The 27393-nt window shown below is 38.4% G+C and overlaps 1 protein-coding gene across 6 annotated transcripts in view; it reads left to right on the top strand.

Moving 5' to 3' along the window:
* DPYD (dihydropyrimidine dehydrogenase) overlaps nucleotides 1-27393 on the top strand; it is a 2813802-nt gene that overhangs the window by 1274936 nt on the left and 1511473 nt on the right. For all 6 annotated transcript variants that reach the window (XM_073593091.1, XM_073593089.1, XM_073593090.1 and 3 more), the window contains one exon: nucleotides 22467-22574. In XM_073593091.1, the coding sequence (XP_073449192.1) occupies nucleotides 22467-22574 (108 nt within the window). The remainder of the gene's footprint in view (nucleotides 1-22466; nucleotides 22575-27393) is intronic.

Here is a 27393-nt window from a genome sequence, read left to right as displayed (position 1 = left end):
TCTTTTCTATTCAAATTCATTCTATACGAAATTCGAATTTCAGAAGCCATCTTCCGAAATTCGAATTTTGTATAGAATGAATTCAAATTTGAGGAGAAAAGTTTAGAATAGAATAGAAAAGAATAGCATAGAAAACAATGGAACATAATAGAAAAAATATTATATATATATATATCATCTTCTGAAATTTGAATTTCATGTAGACTGAAATCAAATTTGAATAGAAAAGATTAGAATAGAATAGAAAATAATAGAACAGAATAGCATAGAAAAACAATAGAACAGAATAGAATAAAATATAGTATATATATTATATTTTTTCTATTCTGTTCCATTGTTTTTCTATGCTATTCTTTTCTATTCTATTCTAAACGTTTCTACTCAAATTTGAATTCATTCTATATGAAATAAGAATTTCGGAAGATGGCTTCTGAAATTCGAATTTTGTATAGAATGAATTTGAATTTGAGTAGAAAAGATTAGAATAGAAAATAATAGAAAAGAATAGACTAGAAAAACAATAGAACAGAATAGAATAAAATAAAAATAGAAAAATAGAATAAAATATAATATATATATTATTTTTTATTCTATTCTGTTCTATTGTTTTTTCTATGCTATTCTTTTCTTTTCTATTCTATTCTAAACTTTTCTACTCAAATTTGAATTCATTCTTTATGAAATTCGAATTTCGGAAGATGGCTTCTAAAATTCGAATTTTGTATAGAATGAATTTGAATTTGAATAGAAAAGATTAGAATAGAAAATAATAGAAAAGCATAGACTAGAAAAACAATAGAACAGAACAGAATAAAATATAAAATATATATATATTATATTTTATTCTGTTCTGTACTATTGTTTTTCTAGTCTATTCTTTTCTACTCTATTCTAATCTTTTCTATTCAAATTCAAATTATACAAAATTTGAATTTCGGAATATGGTTATATATGGAATAGAATGAAATAGAACTCTTCTATTTTTCAAAGACTAGGATGAAAAAACAATAGAACAGAAAAAAAAATTATATATATATATATATATATATATATATATATATATATATATATATATAAGTTTGAATTTCGTATAGAATTAATTTGAATAGAAAAGAATAGAAAAAATATATAATATATATATTTTATATATATAAAACCATTTTCCGAAATTGGAATTTGGTACAGAATGAATTTGAATTCGAATAGAAAAGATTAGAATAGAATATATTATATTTTTTTCTATTCTATTGTTTTTCTACGCTATTCTTGTCTATTATTTTCTGTTCTATTCTAATCTTTTCCATTCGAATTTGAATTCATTCTGTACCAAATTTCAATTTCGGAAGATGGTTATATTATATATATATATATATATATATATATATATATATATATATATAAAATAATAGCAAAGAAAAGCGTAGAAAAATAATAGAACAGAATAATAAAAAAAAAAATATATATATATATATATAGTCTATTGCTTTATTATTTTATATTCTATTTTATTGTATTTTTTAGAAAATCGTTTTCTATTTTTTTTTAAATTCAGTCGTTTTTTTCGGATTCGTTTAAATTCGTTACTTTTGTAATTTGGAAATTCGGATGCATCCGAATTTCCGAATAATGAAAAAATTGTCCGAATTTTGATTCGGAACGAAACGTAGTGCACATGTCTAATCTATATGAGACCCACATCTAGCATAAGGGGCTGATCTAGATAAATGGAATCCTTGTCTGCTTTGTTTGCAAAACCAAAATGAATTAGCCAGAAGCTGTAATTTTCCTAGCAATGTAAGCTCACTTTTTCTTTGTAAATGTCAGTTTTGCTGTATTTGGTTGTGTACATAGAACAGATGCACCACTTCACGACAGGTCTGTGAATCCTCTAAGTATGTTATTTAATGGAGTTTTACAATTATAATCTTTCACTGTAAGCATTGCTGAAACCACTGCTCCCAGCCAAATTAAATTAAAAACGTTTTGCTTTGGTTCCTGTTCCTTATGGCAGTGCCCATCCCCCCATGCCATTTGTTTAACAATCCTTTGCCTATTAACCTGGAAAATGGGCAGAACTGTTTTTTTTTGTTTTTTTTTTTTTAACATTCAGCTCAAATTTTTTGACTGACACATTGATATGTCCTCTAGATACTAAGCCCCTGTGATTGCACTGTGTTGAACAAGACAGATCACAGGTTAAAAAAAGATGGAGCCAATGGCTCTGTACCACTTGATCAGTGCAACCAATCACAGCATCACAAAATGTAAACACAGGCTGCACCTAGCAGCTTTATGTCACATACTGGCTGGTGGTCAGGAAGCACAGGTTTGCTTTCACACATTGAAGGGTATGTCAGAAATGTTTTTAAAAAATTGCCGTCAGTCAGCACCAGTGCAATCTAGTAACAGTGCAAGTAATAAAACAAAATCCACTCTTCAAATGTCCTTTACCCCTATATTGTCCACCACACCCTGTCTCAAATCTGCCTTGTATATTCACCCCTCACCTCCCTTACCCTACACATATGTACATAAAATCAGGAAAGAAACTGCTGCGCCAACCAAACAAAATCAAGCCGCCAACACTAACAATTAGACTAATTGTATTAGATGATGAGGATAGAAAAGTGTAGCGCTAATTAGTGCATAAAAAAGGTGTATTGTGTATAACACCTATGTGCATATCAAACGTTGGGATCTGTTAAACCCAACATGTGAATTTACTAGTGATAGTCTCTATAAAAATAGAGTAATATAAATAGTGAAGTCAATGTGTAATGCGAGCGTGTAAAGCACGCAAAATGGAAACATTCAAGTCCACAGTTACAGGGAAGGAATATAGGATGAAGGAATTCGCTACATGCAAAACTAAATACATTGTATATCTCATCACTTGCCCGTGCAAAAGACAATATATTGGCAGAACAAAACGCAATTTCACTACCAGAGTAAAAGAACATATCACAGCGATTAAAAAAGGTAAAACAAACCATAGTGTTTCCAAACATTATGCCTTGCACCATGACCGTAATCCAGCAGGGACCAGTTTTCAGGTCATAGATAGATTCATACCACACTGGAGAGGGGAATCTAGTTTAAGAGGAGTTTCTAGACTCGAAACGTGGTGGATACATCAGATCAAATGCTATGTACCCCACGGTTTGAACATAGAATGGGACATTAATGCGTTTATTAATCAGTCATGACGCTCTAGACTAGCCCCTTTCATCCATCCATGCATGCCCAACCCATATGAAGATGGTACTTATGGACTTTTCTTCATATGTTTTATACTTTCTTTCTTTCCTTTTATTAATATTTTTTAATGTGTTTTTTTATATACTTTTTTACACATACTTTTTTACTGATACCTTTGAGTAGATATTTCCTATGAGATATCTCTTTAAAAGTCAGGCAGGGGATATCTCTCTTTGATAACCATACACGTTACAAAAAAGAGCATCATCTTTCTATATGTTTGCAATTATCCTCTCTATTTATTTTATTTTGATTTTCAAATTGCTATACGTTTTTTATGTATACATATCCTGGGGTTGTTGAACATGAGGGATACATGTGTCTCCCCTTAGATATATGTAGAAAATAGATGGCTATTTTTATCATAGTGTAAAATGCACCTCTATCTTTTAATTGTGCCCTTTTTGGTTGCCCCCTGCTGATTATTCCCAATAGGGTTCTATAAGTGTTATGTGTAAACATAGGGGAATCTGTGCGACATGACCACTTTAGCTCTATAGGTAGGGGAGAATCCACCTTCAATGATTGGACAGTGTATGTGTGTACACCACTTTTGTGTCTCAATGATCATAGTTTCCTTGTGTTGTTGGTTAACCAGGTCATGATCAAGCGGCCCTGTGGAACGCAAGGAGAAAGGTGAGCGGCCTGAGTGGTATGGGTTGAGTTCCCATTGGATATTTGTTCACATTGACTTGCTTAGGCGCACTGAAGGGGGAGAATCCTTCGGTTTCGCGCTGATGCGCATGTGCGATGGAACGTAAGTCTTATGAGATATACTCCCCAGATAAAGAGAAGGTACGTTCCTCCCGCGTCATTGCGTAAATACGTAATGACGCTGTAACCATTGGTGAAGAGTGACGTGCGATCTGCGTTTCTGCGCAGAGACGCTCTGATGTGTTCATCACATGCCCTTTTACTCAACCACAATTGGCTGAATTCAAAGACCAGGCCGAGGCTTGGTTCATATCCCCTGATAGGTTGGACAAATATCCCCTATCTCCAGATAGGTCGGAAGGATAGTCAGCTGACTGTCAGCTGACTCTCACATGACGGGAATCCCGGAAGTTACGCCGCACAGGTGTCCCCGGTGTAAATTTTAATAGTTTTATATAAATAGCGCAGCAGATGAAAGGGCAACTTTACCCCAGTTGATGTCTTTTGAAGACGAAACGCGTCGGGTGTATGACGCCATTTTATCATCAGTTACTGCGCTAAATGTACCTTTGTTATTTTTAGGAAACTTTTTTACCTAAACTTTTACTGGAAATTTCTTTTTTGATATAATTAAATTTCCCGGTAACCCGGAATTTACACTATGTGGAGCCTTTTTTCTCCTTATCCACTTTTCCTGGTTGCATGAGATACGAATGTTTATTGGAGGAGGAATCCGGGACTTCGCTTTGGATTGGGAACCCTTCCAAGACTCTCTTGCCAGAGACCAAGGACAACAGTCACCCTACCGTACTTAAACGGTGCAAGCTCATACGACTCACCGCCAACGGCCTGTGAGTCCACCGCGTCCGGTAAGGGCATTTTATATCATTTCCTTTGCCTGGTCAAGAGTTGGAAAAGCCTATTTGAAGATAGGAATAGATGTTACTGTGATATCTGCATCTACCCAGGATTCCTGTATATAATTGAATGAACTGTTGAATATCCTAGGGACTCGCCACTCATTTCCACCTCATGTCATGTTGCAATATACATATTTTGGGCTTTGGATTTGATGGTTGATGTTTATATTGATTGTGTGCACACGATTTACAGGTTGTTTTATTATACGTTGATATCAAGTTATATTTTTCTATTCAATTTTTTATATATAGGTCATTAATAATAGGTTCACACGTTTGGTTTAATAGAACCTAACGCTCGCATTACACATTGACTTCACTATTTATATTACTCTATTTTTATAGAGACTATCACTAGTAAATTCACATGTTGGGTTTAACAGATCCCAACGTTTGATATGCACATAGGTGTTATACACAATACACCTTTTTTATGCACTAATTAGCGCTACACTTTTCTATCCTCAACATATGTACATAAAACCTGCATGTGAAGTTTAGAACACAGTACCTCCTGTACCTCTTATAAAGTGACATTTTGTGTTTATAAATGGTGGCTGGGGGGCTATCAATGGAGGTAGCAGTGGAGCAGGATTGTTTTGGCATTAGGTCGACATCATGGTGCACTACTCATCAGGATTGACATGGATCTACATCACTATACCATCTGAGTGGTAGAGCAATGGATTTACATTGATTTTGTTTATTTATTCTTTTTAAATAAAGTACTTTTTCAGTGGTGTGAGTGTATTTATTTATAATTTCCTTTTTTTGTGTGAATGAGTAACAAGTTATGCTCGGTACCTTTTACATATTCATGTGAAGGGGTGAATATCTAAGAGGGCTTCCAAACTCTCAGTACCGCTGCAGCCCCCCATGTCCTTTTTGGGGGACTGAATGTGGCCATGAGGTGCTATTCTGCATAAATATGGGGACAAGGTGCTTTGCAAGGTTGATGTGATGCTCCTAATTCAGCTCTTACAAGGGCCCTCCTAATGTTTTGATGGCCTCTGGTCTGATATGGAGCAGGAGGAGGGCTGCACTGCCCCTCCTTTCCTGGCCATGAATTTAAGGGGGGGCATTTTTTAACGGGTCAATGTTTTTTAAAAAGTGTGCTGCCCCTTTAAGAAAAAAATGTAGTTTCTTTTACAATTAAGGGTTATTGACCGGCTTATTACCTGCAAATTGGGCCACATTCTATGATTAAGAATTCAAAACAAAGGAAATTCCCCTAGTGGACTTTAAAGGCACATATAGAAAAACGTAGAGAAAAAAGTATAGTATGTAGACAATAATTTATTCATTGCAAAAACATCATAAAAACATCAATAACATTATAACAAATAATGAAAGGAATGCGATTCATGCATTTGTACATGTATGAAATATTGGTACCAATGTACTTGCACCCAACGCATTTCGGAGTTGTTTTAGCCTCCTTCAGGGGTGGATGTAAGTTTTAGCAAAGGTTTCTAAATTAAGAATAGTGTATTTAACAGAGAAATAATGAGTATATGTACATATCAGACCATAAGGACATAAGTACAAGTTATATTTCTATATCATTTACACTTACATTGGCATTATGTAGGCTAGCTTCGCATTCCAAAGCAGTTTAAAAGCAAAGGCGCTGACACTGTCTTCCCATCCAACGTGTTTCCCAATTGTAATAGATAAGGGTTAATTGGCATACCCAGAATGTTAATACTTCATGCGTAGCAGATGAAAATGGCTGAGTATGGATGTATATAGATAATTTAATTCCTCACAATTGGAGGAAAGGCCCGTATATATAGGGCGTAAAGAAATTTTGGATCTGAAGTTCCACTGAGGCCGAATGCGGATCCTGTAAAATATGAAAGTATAGAAGTATATAGTAACCAGCCAAATGGATCTACTTGATTGTAAAAAGAAAATCTTTTAGTAGTGAAGGTATAACATACCTGATAAGACTACTGTGGAAGATTCAAAGGGAAATGAGGAAAGTGATTGATGTGGACTGAATATATCTCGGATAGCTGGAAAATATTAACACAAGGGGGGAGTGGGATATGAAAATCTTATTTAAGTGAATGTGTGGTTTATACAAATAAAATTCTTGACAATTTGAAATGTAAATATATACATATACTTCAAGATTTTATATAATACAGGTGCAACTAGATTGTCCTTAGTTACGTGGTAGTAATTAAATTGATTAAATGAAGGAGGGGGGGGAGGGGAAGGGGGGAAAACAGGGGAAGGGGGGGAGGGGAAGGGGGGAAAACAGGGGAAGGGGGGGAGAGGGGAAGGGGAAAAAGGGGAAGGGGGGAAAGGGGGGGGAAAGGGGGAGAAGGGGAGGGGAAAAAAGAAGAGGGGGGAAAGGAGAGCAAAAAAGTCCCAATTGTAGTTAAAGAATGGTATCTTCTAGCCGCAGCGGTACAAATATGAATGATAAATATATAGGGGTTTAAGTAGAGGCATAGTTTCAGGATTAGTATCACTTACTTTGTATTGCTAGACTTCAGCTCAGACCGACAGCGTCCTGCACACAGCAAAGGACACTCGGTGTGAGCAGTGCCTGAGTATATAAAGCCCTCCCCACCAATCAGCTGTTGGTATAATAACCAACAGCTGATTATGGATGGTACCCTCCATTTTGGATAAACCACACATTCACTTAAATAAGATTTTCATATCCCCCTCCCCCCTTGTGTTAATATTTTCCAGCTATCCGAGATATATTCAGTCCACATCAATCACTTTCCTCATTTCCCTTTGAATCTTCTACAGTAGTCTTATCAGGTATGTTATACCTTCACTACTAAAAGATTTTCTTTTTACAATCAAGTAGACCCATTTGGCTGGTTACTATATACTTCTATACTTTCACATTTTACAGGATCCGCATTCAGCCTCAGTGGAACTTCAGATTCAAAATTTCTTTACGCCCTATATATATGGGCCTTTCCTCCAATTGTGAGGAATTAAATTATCTATATACATCCATACTCAGTTATTTTCATCTGCTACGCATGAAGTATTAACATTCTGGGTATGCCAATTAACCCTTATCTATCACAATTGGGAAACACGCTGGATGGACAGACAGTGTCAGCGCCTTTGCTTTTAAACTGCTTTGGAATGCGAAGCTAGCCTACATAATGCCAATGTAAGTGTAAATGATATAGAAATATAACTTGTACTTATGTCCTTATGGTCTGATATGTACATATACTCATTATTTCTCTGTTAAATACACTATTCTTAATTTAGAAACCTTTGCTAAAACTGACATCCACCCCTGAAGAAGGAGGCTAAAACAACTCCGAAACGCGTCGGTGCAAGTACATTGGTACCAATATTTCATACATGTACAAATGCATGAATCGCATTCCTTTCATTATTTGTTATAATGTTATTGATGTTTTTATGATGTTTTTGCAATGAATAAATTATTGTCTACATACTATACTTTTTTCTCTACGTTTTTCCATATGTACCTTTAAAGTCCACTAGGGGAATTTCCTTTGTTTCTTTTACAATTCAACTACACCCTTTATAAAAGGTAAGCAGCCTGGGTGTAACCCCCCCACTCCCAGATCCGACCAGGCCACATAAGCATTTCAAGAAGGAGGTGGTCAAGCCTCTCTCCTTTAAATGAAAATGTAAATTAAAGCACCATTTATGAAAGGTCCAGATACAATTGTTCTACAATAAAAAAGTCAAGGGGACAATCCAAAGAATAGCCAATGCTTTTTGGGGGTCCAAGATGCCCCCTTTATTTGGTATTGATTGAAAACATGTGAATGGACCAGAAGTGACCTGAACCATTAATAATGTTTCTTCTGGTGTGATTCCAAGCACTGGCTTTGCTGGAAACCCAGTTGGAAAGGTATTATGCAAGGGTCTTTTTAAAAAATAGATTTAAAAAAAAAAATCAGTATCTCCCATGTAAATGATAAGTCAATAATGCTGTTCAATGACCCGCTGCTATGACTCTTGTCACAAATTACAGATTTTATGTGCTTCTGGAGTTAACCACAGAACTGGGGAACCTGGATGACATCATTTGTAATTTATGGTCATGGCTATATTTGATCAATTATGACACCCAGGGTTCCCATGCTTTTTTACATCTTAAAGCAGAAGCTAGCAGGGATCTGTCATTTAGAGGCAAAAGTAATGCTCTTGTTAAATGACAGACTTCTAGCTACATCAGCCATGCTGGCTAGTTGGTGGAATTTGACCAGTTTGTTGCCCTGATTGGCAAACTACAAACAGGTTGGATTCGGGTCAAATGCATGTTCAATTCAAACTCAAAGCCCATTCCTAGCTGACACAGTGAATACCATATGTAATCATTTGTAATTGAAATCCCAAAGAAAGAGGTTCAGTTATAATAGAAATGTAGAGATTAATCCTGAACACTTCTTGTGCATGGCATGCCTTTTCCAACTCTGTGTATTATTTATAGCTCAAAATCTTAATTATCATGGAAACACCAGACATTACATTTTTGCATTTGAGTGCTAGAAATATTAGGGTTATAATTTAACTTAAATTCAATATCATATGGTTCACTAAAACATTGCTTGGCAAAAATAATAAATTAAAATGGAAATTCAAATTGTGAAACATATATTTAATACAAGTTTAGATTTAAACTTAGATTTAGATTAAAAAAATAGAGACCTGGAATAATGTAGCGCATTTATACTGCATTATTTCTCAGATTTCTTTTTTCTTAAGAAACTGGTTTTCTCCTTTTTGTTTTTTTTTTATTCTGCCCCCTCCCCCCTTATGTGATGCTGATTTTCTCATTTATCTACCACTGAGGTATAGATCAATACTGTTCAGTTGCAAACCTGTGTTTATAAAAGGTTTACAAAGCCACATGTCCTATTTTAATGCCTACTTCTGCTTGTTGAATAAAGAAGTAGACTGTAGAGGTAGCAATGCAGTCAATGTGGATTTAGTATTGATTCAGTGAGGTGCAAGGTGCAGCTATAGAGCTAACTTGTGTTCTCAAAAATAGGGCAGCTCGTTAAAATCATTGTGCTGAAAGGTTCTGCTATTATTTTCTTTAAATGTATAATTAATTCACTGTAAAGAAGTGTGCTGTAAATTTTTTCCTATTTTTAAACCCTTACAATGATGATGTTTCACACTCATTTGGATATCTAACTACCATAAATTCTGGATCCCAGAGCTGCTGCCCCACCCCCCCAAAACAAAAAGTAGGGTTACATTTTGTAGAGTATTAATAAAACCTCAAATTGTGCAGTTAAAACTGAACCCCATTGAAATCGTAAGGAGGTTAATCTTGAAAATAATTTCTGCCCATTTACTGGGTAAATATGTAAGGTACAGTATTTTCAAATTCAGGGAATAAGAAGCTGTGAACTGCCAGGGGGGACATTTACCAATAGAAATATTTTGTTTTTAAAAAAAGAGTGGAAGGGTCTACCTTTTAATGTGACTTAGAGAGTGACAACTAAAAAACGCCAATCCTTAACCACTTGCCACCCGCCATATAACAAAATGACGTCGGAGAAGTGGTTGTGTTATCCTGACCTGATGTCATGTGACGTCTTTCAGGATAACAAGCCGCTCTGCGCCCCCGGGGGCGCGCATCACGACGATCGCTGTTGCGATGTATCATTCTGACACACCGCAACTCCAATCTAGGTAAAGATTCTCTGTTGGAGACTCGTTACCACGTGTCCAATCACGGCTGATCACAGTGTAAACAGGAACAGCCATTGATCGGCTTTTCCTCACTCGCGTCTGTCAGACGCAAGTAGAGGAGAGCCAATCGGCTGTTCCTCTGACAGGGGGGTCTGTACTGATTGATTATCAGCGCAGCCCCCCCGAGGATGCCCACACTGGACCACCAGGGATGCCACCAGGACCACCATGGATGGCCACCACTAGTCACCACCAGGTATATGCCACCCATGGCCACCAGGGATAACAATCAGTGCCCACAATGGATGCCAATCAGTGCCCACAATGGATGCCTGCCAATCAGTCATGCCCATCAGTACCATCCATTAGTGTACATCCATGCCACCTATCAGTGCCCATCCATGCCACCTATCAGTGCCCATCCATGCCCATTCGTGCCACCTATGAGTGCCCATCAGTGCCACCTATCAGTGCCCATCAGTGCTGCTTTTCAGTGCCACCTATGTGTACCCATCAGTGCTGCATATCAGTGCCCCATCAGTGCCGCATATTAGTGCCCATCAGTGCCACCTCATCAGTGCCACCTCATTGGTGCCCATCAGTGCAGCCCCATCAGTGAAGGAGAAAACTTACTTATTTACAAAGTTTTGTAACAGAAACAAAAAAAGTTTTTTTTTTTTTTAATTTTCGGTCTTATTTTTACTTGTTTAGCAGAACATAAAAATCCCAGAGGTGATCAAATACCACCAAAAGAAAGTTGTATTTGTGGGAAGAAAATTATAAAAATTTAGTTTGGGTACAGTGTTGTATGACCGCGCAATTGTCATTGTCAAGTGTGACAATGACAATTAGTCCGTTAGGAGTGTGTCTATGAGAATGTTTGACCATTCTTCCAGAAGCGCATTTGTAAGCTCAGGCACTGATGTTGAAGAGAAGGCCTGGCTTGAATTCTCTGCTCTAATTCATTCCAAAGGTATTATGTTGGGTTGAGGATAGGACCCTGTGCAGGCTAGTCAAGTTACTCCACCCCAAACTCACTCATCCATCCAATAGACACACTCCTAAACCTTGTGGACTGCCTTGCCAGAAGAGTTAAAGCTGTTATAGCTGCAAAAGTTGGGCCAGCTCAATACTGAACACTACAGACTAAGACTGGGATGCCAGTTAAGTTCATGTGAGTTTAAAGGTAGGTGTCCCAGTTCTTTTGACAATATAGTGTACATGCTTGGGAGATGCCTTTAGACTGTATGTGGTGTTACAGAACAGTATGATTCTCACAGAAAGCATCAGCAACACAGTATTCTGGCATCACATATCTAATGTTGTCGTTTATTTTGATAATTCAGCAGCGTCCTAATCTGATCCATTGTAACGTGGAAAAAAGGCTTTTATTTTTGGCTGGGACAACTGATTTGTTTTATTCTGCGCTATAGGAGCTACAACAGATCTAAAAGCTTTTGTAAGGTGTAAGCTAAAGCCTCCAACTTTGTATAAGTTGGCCACAGGCATAACAGTTTAATAGTATAGGTTGTGAGAGTTTTTTTTTATTTTCATACCACCACACTGCTTTATCTTAAAATATCCAAACAAAACACTTCAAAACTAAAACCCCACACAGCCACCTAAATAGACAGTAAATACAAATACTGTAGCTGGTGCATGCACAAGATCACCAATGGCAATTACTATTAATTAATGTTTTAAAGGCTTTCTGCACATCCTGTTTACAGAAGTCTTGTTGACATAGCCCTGCTTCAATTGCTCAACCCAGCGCTACAGAAGCTGTAGCATCTAGTGTCCTAGCAGAAAACAAAGCATAACCAGGAAAACATTTGGAAATCCCTAGATGCATTGCATTTAGGATTGTGCCTGCCATCTCTACCTCACTTACCCAGGGACACTCTCCCATCAGATGGGAATGAAGTTCCTTCAGAGCACTCTAGCAGACTACTCATGGGTGACTCTCAGTTACTATAAACTATTGATGATATGCTTCAAGATGATATGCTTCAAAAGGTTATTCACTTCACCTCCAGACAAATAACAGATTGATTGACTAAAGACTCCTGGAGATAGCAAAAGTATGGCAGTCTAGAAAGCAAGACAGAAGACCCTTGCTGCGTTGTGGAATCCCATGACTACAGCCCTAAGGCAGGAAAAGAGATACACTTATCCCTCACCTTGAAAATTAAGAGAATCACTCACACCACTCCAACCTATACATCTAGGGACTTCTGGAGAGTATACTGGACCTTCAGTCCATGATTTCAGCTCTTTCGGGAGCTAGTAGCATCAATCCATCTAGGACATATTTAGATGGTTATATTGTACAAAGGGTCTTTACTAGCAAAATGACCAATGGTCCCCTGTGTGATGTGATATAGTGCTGTTGCACTAAATTAAAATTCTGCAGCTCCCTGAAGTGTCATGTAGAATGTTAAAGGGGTTGTAAAGGTATACATTTTTTCACCTTAATGCATTCTATGCATTAAGGTGAAAAAACTTTTGATAATACCGCCGCCCCCAGCCCCCCTGTTTTACTTACCTGACACCTCAAAAACTCGCCTGCGCGTTCCCGACCTCTATTCAGCCGATCAGCCTGGTCGTTGATTGGCTATAGTGGATGGATTGAAAGCAGCGCAGCCATTGGCTCGCGCTGCTGTCAATCACATCCAATGACGCCGCGCGCCGGGGGGCGGGGCCGAGTGATACAGCGAGCGGCTATAGCCGCCGGCTGTATCACGGGAGCGCGCCCGCAATAACTATCCACCATGCGAGGGAGCTCGCCTTAAGGTGGCTAGTTATTGCGGGGAGGAGCCGAGACAGCCGCCGAGGGACCCCAGAAAAGTAGGTTCGGGGCCACTCTGTGCAGAACGAGCTGCACAGTGAAGGTAAGTATAACATGTTTGTTATTTTTAAAGAAAAAAAAAATACCTTTACAACCCCTTTAACAAATGCAGAGATGGTAGCTTACATCACTGACCAAATTTGGCCATAACCATAGTTGGTCTATGGTCTACATCCACATTTGGTCAATGATTTCCACCACCATCTCCACCATTTCTTTGCATGGCATCACTGGTTGCTAAGGACACTGTGGGTCCTGACACCCACCACTTTATTAACAATCACTGACAGGAATGAAGCATATATGAAGTGATAGAAATCCTGTTTTATCTACTCTAATAATATCAATTATTTGTTTCAGAACATTCATTTTTTAACTTAACCTTAAAATTCTCCTCCTATGAAGCAGCCACTTTTTTTTACAACACTGTTCATACACCCTCTTCCTCTTCAAGGGCACAGAACGGCCATTTGCCTTTCCAGTGACGCTTGTGTGCCCTAACTGCCATATCCTCATCAACTGTCTGGGAACATTTTTTGGCTACTTTCATTAGGACCGACTACTCAAGACCCTGTGCACTGGAGAGTAAAACCCATGAAAACGCAATATAATAACAATAAACAACTAAAACAATATTAAACCAAAAAACGTGTGAATATATTATAAACAAAAAATTAAAAACTCAAGCTCCTATTCAGTTTTGAATTACGAGTATATCCTCATGAAACACGTTGTGCGTGGCTACGCAGCAACCAGAATTGACGTCAGAGCCTGAATTAGAAGGTGCCTGAGGGCTCCAGAGATTCTAAGAGATTGATATGACTACTATACAGCATTACCTGAAGCCATCTTCATTATGTGATAAGTGCAATTTATTTTTAATTTTTGAGTGGCTTTTTAAAAATATATATGGATGATTTTACTACACTATTGGAGGCTCTTTTCTTTTTCTTCTTTATGTTATGTGGTGATATGAGAGCCAGGTGGAGGAGTGAACTAGTGGTGTAGTAACCAGCAGTTTGTGCTTATATACTCAAAGCAATTTATGTTAGTTATGAGAATGGGTGGCAACTTGCTCTGGTAAGTTTCTTTCTGAGGGAAGAGAGACCTCACGTGCACAAGTGGTGAAGTGTGAAAATTACCCGGTGGAAGCATGTCACTATTTTTGCACAGTTTATGGACTTTGTATACTGTAGACTATGTTATGTTTTATGCACTTTAATATAATTAATGATGGAGTAATAAGTCACAGTGCTACTTTGGAGTTGGCGTAGTATAGAGCATACACTCTCAATTCAAAAGGGACAGATCTTTCATCAGGACTGGTTCACAAACCTCTGCAATGCTACTGCAGAAGCAGAAGAAAAAAAAAAAGATAAAAATAACCCCAATGCTTACCTATGTCATGCCAGCTTTTGCCAAACACCCCATTTAAGTGAGCTTATGGCCTGTGCTACCCCACAGTATCAGGTGCTCAGGTGCCATTATTTTGCTCAGCCAGAATTACTATGCACAGAAGGCCATTGCTGCCTCTTACCGACATGTGGAACACCAATAGACAGCAGGAGACCAAGGAGAAATATGAGGAAGATGGTCGGGTTTATGTCAGTGAGGAGGTGTTGGGTTTCTGAGACTGGGGAGTAGGGTCAGGGTACTAACAGTGAGGAGTGTTGGGATGCTCATGTTGAGGAGGATAAGAAGTGTTGGAGTACTGGGGGTGAGGAGGAGGAAACTGGTGCAAGGCTTCAAGGCAGACATTTTATTCTTCTCCATATAAATGAATATTCAGGGAGCCTGATATGCCCCACCCTAATAATATGATCTGCAACAACCTCTTTTTTGATGGTGCAAGGATCTTGGAGGCATAGCTGCGGGAGGAAAACCTATGACCATAGGCTGCACACTCTTTTCTTTTATTGATAAAAAAAGGGTCAGTCACAAGAATTGTCTCAGTTGTCACAAATGCTGACTGTATTTTGTATAATACATTGATTTCCTTGTGATTCTCCGATTCACCCAGTGGCCATAGTGCCTTATTTTCCTGAAATTCCTCAATCAGAGCACATACCACAATATGACCATTAGATGAAGCTGAAGATCATAGGAAATCAATGTATTAAGTACCAACATAATTTGTGACTGATTGTCAAATGCTTGTGACAATAAAAAAAAAAAAACTTTGAAAAGTGACCGGCAGATGTTCTGCTTGCTGCGATAGTAGTGTGTGATTTTTTTTTCCCCAGTATTTTCTATTGTGGGGATTGGTGGGAAATTAGATGTCAGAAAGACAGTTAAAGAAATACATGTACAAATACAAATACATGGCTATACATGTACTCCCAATAGTCCTCACTCTGGCTAATAGAGCATTTCCCAAAAAAACAAAGCTCTTGTCTTGGTAGACATACCCTAATCATGTATGGGGAACTGCCAACAACTTTTTTCTGAATTATTATGTTCACTGGTTTACTGTGATTGCAGAACACACTCTCTTCCCTTCCCTTCTCTTCTCTATGTTCCTGGGGCAACCTGCAGAGCTATGTAACTTTATTCATTGTTATAAATTGCTTACACAATGGCTCACCTAACCCCTTCCTGTCTGGCCTATTCTAATATGATGGCTGCGTGGGAGCCCTGTTATCCTGGGAGGACCTCATATGATGTTCCCCCAGGATTGTGCCTCATGCACCCCCCATGATCCAAACTCGGCCATGTTACATCCAATGCTACAGCCGATGACAGATCACTGTACCAGCCCACTGATCGCTCTGGCCAAACAAATCAGATCACCTGACAATTGTATGCAATGAATGGCTTTGTCTCATGTCATTCATTGTGTACTATTGTGATGAGATCTGCGATTGGTTACAGTGATCACATGTTACAGACAAGCCCAATCACAATCCATCTGTCCCATGTGATTAGCTGTATCTAATCACAGCTAATCACAATAGTAAACACCAAATTAATCATTTTCATTCAGAAAAAATGGTTGCTTAGAACTGTAAAATGCATAGTTATAAGCAACTGTAGTGTGTAAAAAATTAAAATTCCGATCACCTCCCTAGAGTAGTATAGTGTTAATATGCTAACACTGTATTTGTAACGAGCCCCTGCTCACTCGGTTCCACTCTCCCAACACTCCTCTGTGGCTATTGAATCAGATTGCAACGTCTGATGGTTCGGTCATCCGATGCTCCGGGAATTGAACTACAGCTATGTGCTGTTCAAATCCAGTTGTGATAGCTCAGAACAAACACCAGGCAGGCTGTATGTAAGTTCAACCAGGAATCTCTTTTATTGAAAGGAATACAGGCTCTTTTATACAGTAAAAGAGGAGGTGCATCATATGACTTTGAACATACACCTGTGACCAGAAACCTAATTAACATGGGCTAATTAACTAATCCCTTTAGACAGCCTAGATGACTCAGTCATGACCTTTAGGCCAGACTGGCCATCTTGTAGCTCAGAAAACACAATCAACATTATCACAAATCAACACAGAACTCTTCTTCACACAATAGCAGAGTTAATTAACACAAACAACAATGGGGATCTAATGACTCTTAGATCCCATACTAGACTTATTTACAATAAACACATTCTAGCAGGCAACAGACAGACAGGTGGCTGGAATTGACATCAGCATCTCCTAACAGTATTTGTCCCAGCATTATGAATCAGCCACTATTTCTAATATGGCAAATCCAGGGTCCCCAGAGTCTGTGTCTCTTGGGGGGATATGGACCTGAATCCAAAATAACACCACCTCAATGGTCCTCAGGCATACAGCTCACAAAGAGCACCGTTCCCCCAAATGCCAGGGCCTACGCTCGATTGGCAAGAGGCTAGCATTCAGTCCCCTCCAAAAGTCTCTCTCCCGGCTAGGTCTGTCACAGTATTGTTATGATTACTATATGAAAAAGAATTGTAAAAAAAAAATGTATTAAAAATAAAAAAATAACAATGATTACATTTTGTTTTTCTACACACTGTCGCCAGTCAGTGTCCCTGATCACCACCACACCAGTTATATGATACTGTGCTGCACTGGTGACAGTATGTAAACATTTTTAAGAAATTGTAAAAATAAACACTTTTTTAAAATGTCTTCATTTTCCAAAAAATTGTGGCAAAAAAATGACAACTTCAAAAAACTTGTCATACCTCTTACTAAATACCTTTCCAAAAAGGAGTAATTTGGGGGATATTTGTACTGTCTTGGCATTTTCAGGCCTCAATAAATGAAAGAGACCATCAGTACATCAGGATTGAATGATGAAAAATTGGCCTGGGCAGGAATGTGTCCAGTATTGAAGTGGTTTAATATGTTGTCATATAATGTAAACTGGCTTTGTCATTGAGGCTTCGTACAGACTATGGTTAACCACTTCAGCCCCAAAAGAATTTACCTCCTTCCTGACCAGGCCATTTTTTGTGATACGGCACTGCGTTGCTTTAACTGACAATTGTGCGGTCATTCGACGTTGTACCCAAACAAAATTGATGTCCTTTTTTTCCCACAAATAGAGATTTGTTTTGGTGGAATTTGATCACCTCTGTGGTTTTTATTTTTTGTGCTTTGAACAAAAAAAGCGACGATTTTGAAAAAAAAAACACAATATTTTGTACTTTTTGCTATAATAAATATTTTGAATTTTTAAAAAAAACAAAAACTATTTTTTTCCTCAGTTTAGGCCGATATATATTCTACATATTTTTAGTAAAAAAAAATTGTAATAAGCGTATATTGATTGGTTTGAGCAAAAGTTATAGCATTTACAAAATGGGGATAGATTTATGGCATTTTTAAAATTTATTTTTACTAGTAATGGCGGTGATCAGCGGTTTTTATTGTGACTGTGACATTGCAGTGGACAGATCGGATGCTTTCAACACTTTTCTGGGACCAGTGACATGTATACAGTGATCAGAGCTAAAAATAGCCATTGATTACTGTATAAATGTCATTGGCATGGAAGGGGTTAACACTAGGGGGCGATCAAGGGGTTAACCGTGTTCCCTAGGTGTGTTCTAACTGTGGGGGGAATGGGACTGACTAGGGGAGGAGACTGATCAGTGTTCCTACTTAGTAGGAACACACGATTTGTCTCTTCTCCCCTGAGAGAACCAGGGTTTGTGTGTTTACACAGAGAGATCCCGGTTCTCGCTCTGTCACGAGCAATCACGGGTGCCTGTTGGTCATCATGCTGCTAAAGCGTCTTTAAGAGCTGACGTACAGCTATGATGGCTCACGCAGGGGAGCCAACCTGCTGCAGTGCAACTGCAGCGGCTGGTCCAGAAGCAGTTAAAGATAAAATGCCTCAGCTCTCAAATCCTGATGCTTCAAGACACACTTTACCTCATCTTCTACCCCCCCAAACTACCCTCATGCTTTAACTAATGGTTTCTGAACACATCACACAAAGCCATTTTTCAGACACTGCCTGTATTTGCTTGATGAAACACTAACTGAGACTCATAGACCTCAAGGCTTACTTCATTTTCTCAAAAGCCTGACAATGGTTTATAAATTTGCGTTTGTAACACTCAGCAACTTTCCTTTATAAACCAAGAACAAAGAAAGTCCTTCTGTGCACTTGTAGTTTATATGACAATGTTTATTTTTAACCAGTGAAAGGAAAGTGGGTGAAAAATCCCATAGTTCCACATATAAAAATGATTACAGCCCTTTCTCTCCTGTCTCCTGCATAAGGCATATGCAGTAAATATAAAGACATTTTAAAGTATGTTTGTCAATCTGGTGCACCTGATGTAAAGTTCCTTTGGAGGAAAGGCTGAGATCAGGTGTTGTAATGCAGACACTGGTCAGCAGCACTGCAGAGCTAAGACAGGTGACGTGTCTCGTCTCCTTGGTTGCTGAGCTGCCAAGAGAATGATAAAGAGTATACAGACACATCTTCTGAGGGTTCCACACTGGAGTTCACAGTCCGAGTCCTGCCTAACATGTGAATCTGCCCACTTCTTCCACCTTTATAAACTAAATCTTAGCTAATTTACATAATTTCAGGAAAGGGTTCCTAATTGACTTTGTTGTTAGCTAAGAACTGAAACCTCTTTCAGAATATTTCCACTTTGAAAGATTTCTGTAAAAAGATACAATGTTTTCATCTGGTTGATTGCTGGGGATCAACCTGTGATTATAGCTACTACTTGAAGGTCCATAAAACCTATTCCATCCAGAAAAGATATTGTGTATGTTGAGCAGTTCTTTTGCATTTCCTAGAAAAATCATCCATTGACCAAAAAACAATTTCTGATTATACTTCAGTTAAAGTACACATATACATACCTGACTCAGTCCATAGAGATTGGTCCAGGTGACTGGATGATAACATTTTGGATGACATATAACAGTCACTACTCTTCAGAAAGCCACTGTAAAAAAAAAACTACTTTCAGATTAATGTCACTGGGAAAGGTGTCTGAGGGCTTGATCTTGGAAGAACATGGTAAGCTTACCCCACATGGGGCTCACTTTATGAAAGTGATACATATTGAAATGCTACAACTCATTCAGAACAAAATTCGTGAGGAGGGCAAAAAAATGTAGTGGAATGTTCACTGCAGTGATCAGGAAGCTTGAAAATGTAAGCCATGTACACACAAGCTAAACACTGCCCATGGTGGCAATACCTCTGATAAAACCCTAATTGCCTGAAAATTTCAGCATTTCTATTATTACCTATATAATCTTAGATCATTCACAGCGCCAGAATGCAAATGAACAGAGGATATCTGCTTTCCAACATTATTTACAAACTGTTCATTGTATCAGGCTCCTATCAGAATTTGTTCTAGAACTGGAAACGCCTATAACACCCTTAGAGAGCATGTGGTTAAGGAACTCCTGAATGGTAAAAGCCCTGGTACATATAGTTACACTAATGCATTTGATTTTTAAAAAAATCCTACCTTACTTCCTTCCAGATCACCCACTGGGTAGATAGCCATGCAATATACAAATCCCACAGCAAAGGTCAAAGTTATCAGTGTTTTTCCCCAATTCTTCCTAACAAGAAATGATGCCAGATGGGGCTGCCCACCATTGCCTGTGTAATTTGCCAAGAATCTGTAACTTTACAGTTCTGTTCTAAATTGTATTTATTGGGATTAAAAAAAAATCAAGTGATTTTATGTATGACATAATCCCTGAGTGGCAACTGTAAAGTCTAAATATACTTTTTTCTCTTTTTATTATGAGAGTATAGATGTGGTACTCATCTGGCCCCTATTTTCTTACATATATCTGCTTTCAAACGTTCTGTTCCATATTACTGAACTAATCACTTCCCTATTCAACCATGCAATTACAGGAATCTGGGATACTCTCAAATGTCAAAATAAATGTGTACAAATCAGACCTACAAAAACAAAACTACCCCTGTAGTTACCTCTAGTGGCTGATACTCTCTGCTTTCCTCCCCTTTTGCATGGCTGCACCAATCTGTGAAATACCTGTGCATCCAGCTTACTTACTCTCTCCATCTACTATTCTCAATACACATAAACAATTATTAAAGACCAACAAGCAAGACTGTGATGATTGGAATAAGGTTTATTTTACATGTTTGTCAAAGATTGTCAAAATAAACATATTACCTACAATATCGTTTTTGTTGCAGATGGGTGCATCTCTGGATGGGTAACATCTGCAACATCTAGTTTGTCTAGATTAGACAAACTATCATTTCCTATGTCTGGAATGAGAAAAAACCCAACTTCTGAAAAGGCCCAAGAGAGACAGGATGGGCTTGGTCCAGACATCCTTATTGTAAAGTGGTCTCTTTGGCTAAGATACTAAACTGGAACTTTCATGTGAAACAAAGGCAGGACACAGTACAGCACATGCACCATTGATACAGAGACCTTTTGGATTCAACTTTCTCCCTAGCAACCCATACCCTACAACTTTGGTAGAGACATTATGCTCTCTCAGCATTCCGATTATCTTCATTGGAAGGCTTCCATTTGTTCCTACTCAGAGGACATCTGCCCCTCCTTTAGATTATGGTTTAGAAATAGCAACACAAACTGTGGTCAATTCTGCCTAAATAGGCAGTCAGTATCCCTAGTTTCTTTATGGGAAACATATCAAAGGGTTGCTTTAGAAGTATGAAGATGTAGATATGTAGAACTGACTAACTTTTTTTTCACAGTGCAGATTTTGCAAACCATAGGTTCCCTGACTCCTCTTTGAATCCCTCTTTGTGGGTAGTCCATACACAAGGACCTCCTGTCTCTCTCATACAAGCTAGTTGTATATGAACAGCCCAAGGAAGGCCTTTAGAATTTACAGACCTTTACAGACCCCCTGCAAGATCAAATAATTTGTTCCATACCCAGGACACAGTAGAGTCTATCACAGCAGTGCTCTGCTATTCAGAGAAAATGATGTATTCTAGCAATGAATAAAAAGCTTCCTCTGATTGGCTGAGTCTGAGGTTGTAACATCATCAGCCCGCCTGTGATAAAATACATTGCTTTTTCTAAATGGCTGAGCACTACTGTGATAGACTCTACTGTGGTCCCGGTATGGGACTAGAAGTCTTGTCTTGAACACGCAACACAGTGCATAGTGCCATAGCTACATACAGTTTATATTGCACATCCAGCGTCATCACATGTTAGTGAGGGACATAGTTAATATGGGCCAAGAGAATCGAGAACAAAAGGAGCTTGTGAAGAAGCTAGTGGGAATGTCAGGCAACAGTGATGATATTGAACTACAATCTAGGCTGGTCACATACTTTTTTTGCCATGTTGGACTGTTTACCACTAGATACAGAACATGAAGTGATGCATTTAGAGTCTTTACAGTCAGCACAGTGTTGCTTGGCAGCATTAAAAGTTTATGCTTCACTAGGCACATGCAAATTGTGATTAGAAACATTCATAAAGCTTCTAGGGAGCCTAAAGGATGTGTATATTCAGATAACTAATAGCTGGAAAAGAAGTTGTGTATTTTGTGAAAACAACATATTAAAAAAAAAACAGAAATACTGGTATGCTGTAGCTATTTTCTGTTTGTTTTTCTTTGAAAGGCAGCACACGAAACATCTTTACCTCATAATATTACTTTTTTCTCTCAGGACTGCCAGAACCTAAAGTTGATGACATCTTTAAAGGTCTTACAACTGAGCAAGGCTTCTTTACATCAAAAAACTTCTTACCATTGGTAGCTAAAGCAAGCAAACAAGGTGAGCACATGCTATAGATAGGTATTTGCTGATTGCCATTAGATGTATGAGATGAAAGACAAATAAAAGTAAAGCTAGCCATAGACAGTATGCAAATGTGTTCCTAAAAAGGTATATAGAACTGAATGGGACTTTAATTGTACCTCTAATAACAAATAATAATGTATTTTCTTATTAATTGTTTTTCATCTATTTATACTTCTTAGAGGCACAATTAAAGTCCCACCCCGATATATAGCTATAGACAGTAAAGTGTGATATTGTGAATTGTAACGGTAAGGCATTTGTCCACCTTGGACAATTGGGCAGGTCACATGGTGGGAGCAACAGATGCAGACAACACAAAGAGGGAATGAACCACCTTACTGCACAGAGGTTTTCCTAAAGATAGGATCCACAAGGAGAGATATGGTTGTATTGTTGCCCTCCAAAAGAATAGAAGTGGTGTGATTGTCGTAAGTGATAGACATCAAGTTCACTACTTACTATTATTTGACCATTTATGGTAAGCTTTAATCTTGTTTCTTCATTTCATCATAGCTGAATCCTTTTTACTTCATCTCAAATTCTTAACTTACTCAAATTACTTGTTAAAGTGTCAATATACCTGCATTTTTTGTCATGAGTTCTACTTTCTCTAAATTTCTGTGCTCAGCATTTGTTAAAATATATATTAGTGCATAAGAAAATCTAGTGTTAATGTCAGTTCTCTGTACAACCTTGTTGAAAAGGGGCAACACTTTACCAGCCGATCCACGATCTTTTGCATTGCCACCCTCTCTGTACATGCTCCAGTTTGGACCAGGAAGGAAGCTGTCCATTCTCCCCAGCTAAAACCGCAAAACACTCCTTAAAAAGAAATATGAATGCACCTGAAATTATGAAATAAAGAAAAGAAAATTCCACCAAGCTTTTATCCACAAGCTTTTTAAATATATCCACAAGCTTTTATAATATATATGTTGCCATGGTGATTAGAATTTTTTTTTATACATATTCAAATAGAACACCTGGCAAAATGACTCCAGTAGCCTCTAAGGATGGCTCAAGCAGCGTGATTGTCAGCAGCTCCTCCAGGAAGCCTCACTGTCACTCTGTAGCAGTGCACTGTACTTGATAATGTGGAGTGACAGCAATGTCACAAATGCATGTGATGTGCTGCAGCTTGGAACTTTCCACCGCCTCTGAGCACTGTGAATTAAAGGACTGTGATAGTGGTTATGTGTCCAGATATTCAAATTGTGTTTTTTGGTGGTAATCTACATTGAATTGCTTGTCTACTGGTTGTAATACAGCTTGGAGGAGGTGATCCTTTACATACACTTCAAATAAATATTAGATAAGGATATGCAGATATTTTCTTTAACTAGCATCTGAAAATGTTGCTTAATAGTTGACTATCAGATTTCATTATTTTATGTAACTTACAGTTTCCCACATAGATGTATGAGGTTATAACCATAATCTCTTTAAATTTGGTTGTCCTTACAATGAAATCACATGCAGTGTAGCCAAGTAGATGTGTGTGACATTGTGATTGGTGATATATTGCATTATTGTGTATGTGACATAATTAATTAGGGCAGGGGTAGATATTCTCAGTATTCCAACTGTGACGAAGCTACAAATTCCATCATGCCCCAGCCTCAGGGAGTCTTGCAAGTTTCTCCAGGCCTCACAGAGTCTTGCAAGTTCCACAACAGCTGCACAACATTTGCCTACCCCTGGGTCATACTGATCTTTAGATGAAATTATGAATAGTATGTAGTAAATAATCTATACCAAAGTAAAATATACAGTTATATGATATATATATATATATATATATATATTTTTTTTTTTTTTTTCCCTGCACAAAGCATGCAATATTAAGCATTAAAAAAACAGAAGAAAATGTTAAATTGTCTGAAAAGGGCTACTAATAACATTCTTTATTACTTAAAGTAGAATTCCTCCCTCATACCGCGTTCGCGCGACCGGTTTTGCCGTCGGAATAAACTCCGAAGGTTTCTCCGACGGAACGCTGACGGAATTCCGCTCAAGCAGTCTTGCATACGCATTATCACACCAAAGTCCGACCTTCCAGAACGAGGTGATGTACAACACATACGACGGGACTTGAAAAAGGAAGTTCAATAGCCAGTAGTCAAAAGCTTCCATCTCGTACTTGCTTCAGAGCATGCGTTGTTTTTGGTCCGTCGGAACAGCATACGGATGAGCAGTTTTCCTGATAGGAATTGGTTCCGTCAGAAATATTTAGAACATGTTCCATTTCTAGGTCTGTCCGAATTTTCAAAAAAGAAAAGTCCGATGAGGCATACACACGATTGGAATAGACGATGAAAAGCTTCCATCTGACTTTTTCTGTCAGACATTCCGCTCGTGTGTATGCGGCTTTAGACTAACCAGACTTAAAAATGTCCCCTCATCCCTCCTGTAAAAAAGTGTACACTTAAATTTTTATCCTGCTCTACCATGGTCACACAAATCCCTGTGAAAGCCAGTGGTTGACATTGGCTGGGAATTCTGGGAGTCGTAACACTACCCATAGGCTCCCATAAAACAACCATTGTTGGTAATTTTCCTTCCATTTTTGTTCTGATGACTACCAAAAATGTTGGATTTAACCCCACTTTCATTCCTGGTGACACTGGTGATCAGGACATCAAGACCGCATGTAGCTCTCTAATGAGAACACAGACTACAATAAACACTTGACACAGGTTCTATTCCTCTCACCACTCTATCCAAAAAGATTTGTCTATAGGTATATTTTAGGTATGTACACCTGTTTGGAATTATATTCATTTTCTTTTAGCAAAAAATAGCACAAAATTTATAGATGCTAGTAACGCCAGTTACGTGTTTTAAATTTTCATCAGTAAAACCCATCGTGCTGGGCCAGTATTTTTTTTTTTTTTCCTTTAAATAATCTTTATTAACATTTCTTAATTTTACATACTTTCCAACAAACATATTAAAACAACCTCTGTTTCATGTAGACATAGTTCACTAGAAAAGGGGCCATATATCCCCCATCCGTTCCTACTTGTTCCCGTTACATCTACTTATTCTATCCATTGGTTAAGCTTCGTACTGTATATTGAGGCGACAGATAGCTGTTTTCCCCTATCCCTCCCACCTATTCCCTACTCCCCTCCCACCCTGAGCCAGATCCTACCTCCATTCCTTTAATCCTGACATCCTATGCTTATTAACCAAGGGTTCCACATCCTTTCAAATTTTTTAAAGGTTCCCTCTTCTAATATATAGGGCTCTCTCCTTCCATATTATATCATTTACTATTTTAACCCACTCCTCAACTGTCGGGGGGAGGGCTGTTTGCCATCTTTGCATAATAAGCTTCCGGGCCTGGTAAAGGCATCTCAAAACTGCTGTTTTAGCCGCTACCTCCTCCGAGCCCCACGCTCTATATCCAAAGATGCAAAATCTGGCATCTGTCTCCAGGGATATCCCCCACTTACCACTAATGGAATCTACTACCCCCAGCCAGTAACGGACTAGCTTGGGGCACCTCCATACCATGTGTATCAAATCACCCTCCTCACCACACCTAGGACATTTGGCATCTAATCTTACACCAAAACGGAATAATTTTTTTGGGGTGTAGTATGCTCTATGTTGCAACATTAAATGAGAAAATCTCTGTGCGGGTGAAACTGAAACCTCCTGCCCTATCTCCAGTATTTTCCTCCATTGTGCATCTGTTAACTTTCCCACATCCGTCTCCCAACCCTCCCTGCAGTCAAGATGCTCTGATCTTACAATACTTTTATTGCACAGTTGCGCATATATTCCTGAAATAATACCCTTTATCTTCCCAGGTTTAACCACTTTCTGAAGCAATGCAGCATCGTCCACACTGGGGGACCTGCCCTGAATTGTACCTCCAAAGCCGCTCTCATTTGTAAATACCTAAAGAATGTTTGTCTCTGAATGCCGTTTTCCTTTTGAAGATCCTCAAAGGTTTTTAATACGTTCCCTTTGTACAACTGGGATAGCCTATTTATACCCCACCTCGCCCATTCCTTAAATTCCCCCATGACCACTATCTCCTGTAAGTTCCTATTATACCAGAGGGGGGCATATTCTGTGAACCCAACATATCCCATTAAAGTCTTTGTTACCTTCCAAACTTTTATTATCAACTTGGTTGTGGGACCACTACCAGGCAGTGAGTCTACCTCCAGTGCCTCCAACACTGTTTTATGTGGCGCCTCCAGGGTTAACAAACCTCTGTCAGCACTTCCACCCCCTATATGCTGCAACTGTGCTGCCAGAAAATAACACCTTGGGTGCGGGAAGGCCATTCCTCCTTCTTTAACTGGCAATTGTAGGTTCTGAAGGCTAATCCTAGCCTTCCCCCTCCTCCATAACAGTTCCCTAAATAGCGTATCAATTTTTTTAAACCACCTTTTATTCACCCACACTGGTGAATTATATAACAAATACAGCAGTTGAGGCAGCCAAACCATCTTGATTAGGTTGCCCCTCCCTGCTACAGACAGGGGAAGCCGGTTCCAGATATCTATTTTACACTTAAATTTGCCCAGTAGTGGAGCTAGGTTATCTTCAGTATACTGATTGGGATCTTTTGTCATATTTATACCCAGATAACGAATTGTTGAGACTACTTTTAAGTGTGAAATTCCCGACAAGACAGGACTATTAAGGGCGTCTATTGGCAGTAATGCCGACTTCCTCCAATTCACCACTAGTCCTGACACATTACCAAACCTCTCCATTGTATCCATTACCTGCCTAAGGGAATTTCCCATATCTCCAAGAAACAGTAGGA

The sequence above is a fragment of the Aquarana catesbeiana genome, linkage group LG07, assembly GCF_042186555.1.
Source record: "Aquarana catesbeiana isolate 2022-GZ linkage group LG07, ASM4218655v1, whole genome shotgun sequence".
NCBI classification, from domain to species: Eukaryota; Metazoa; Chordata; class Amphibia; order Anura; family Ranidae; genus Aquarana; species Aquarana catesbeiana.
The sequence above is the reverse complement of the archived record's forward strand: the minus strand, read 5'-3'. Positions and strand labels throughout refer to the sequence as shown.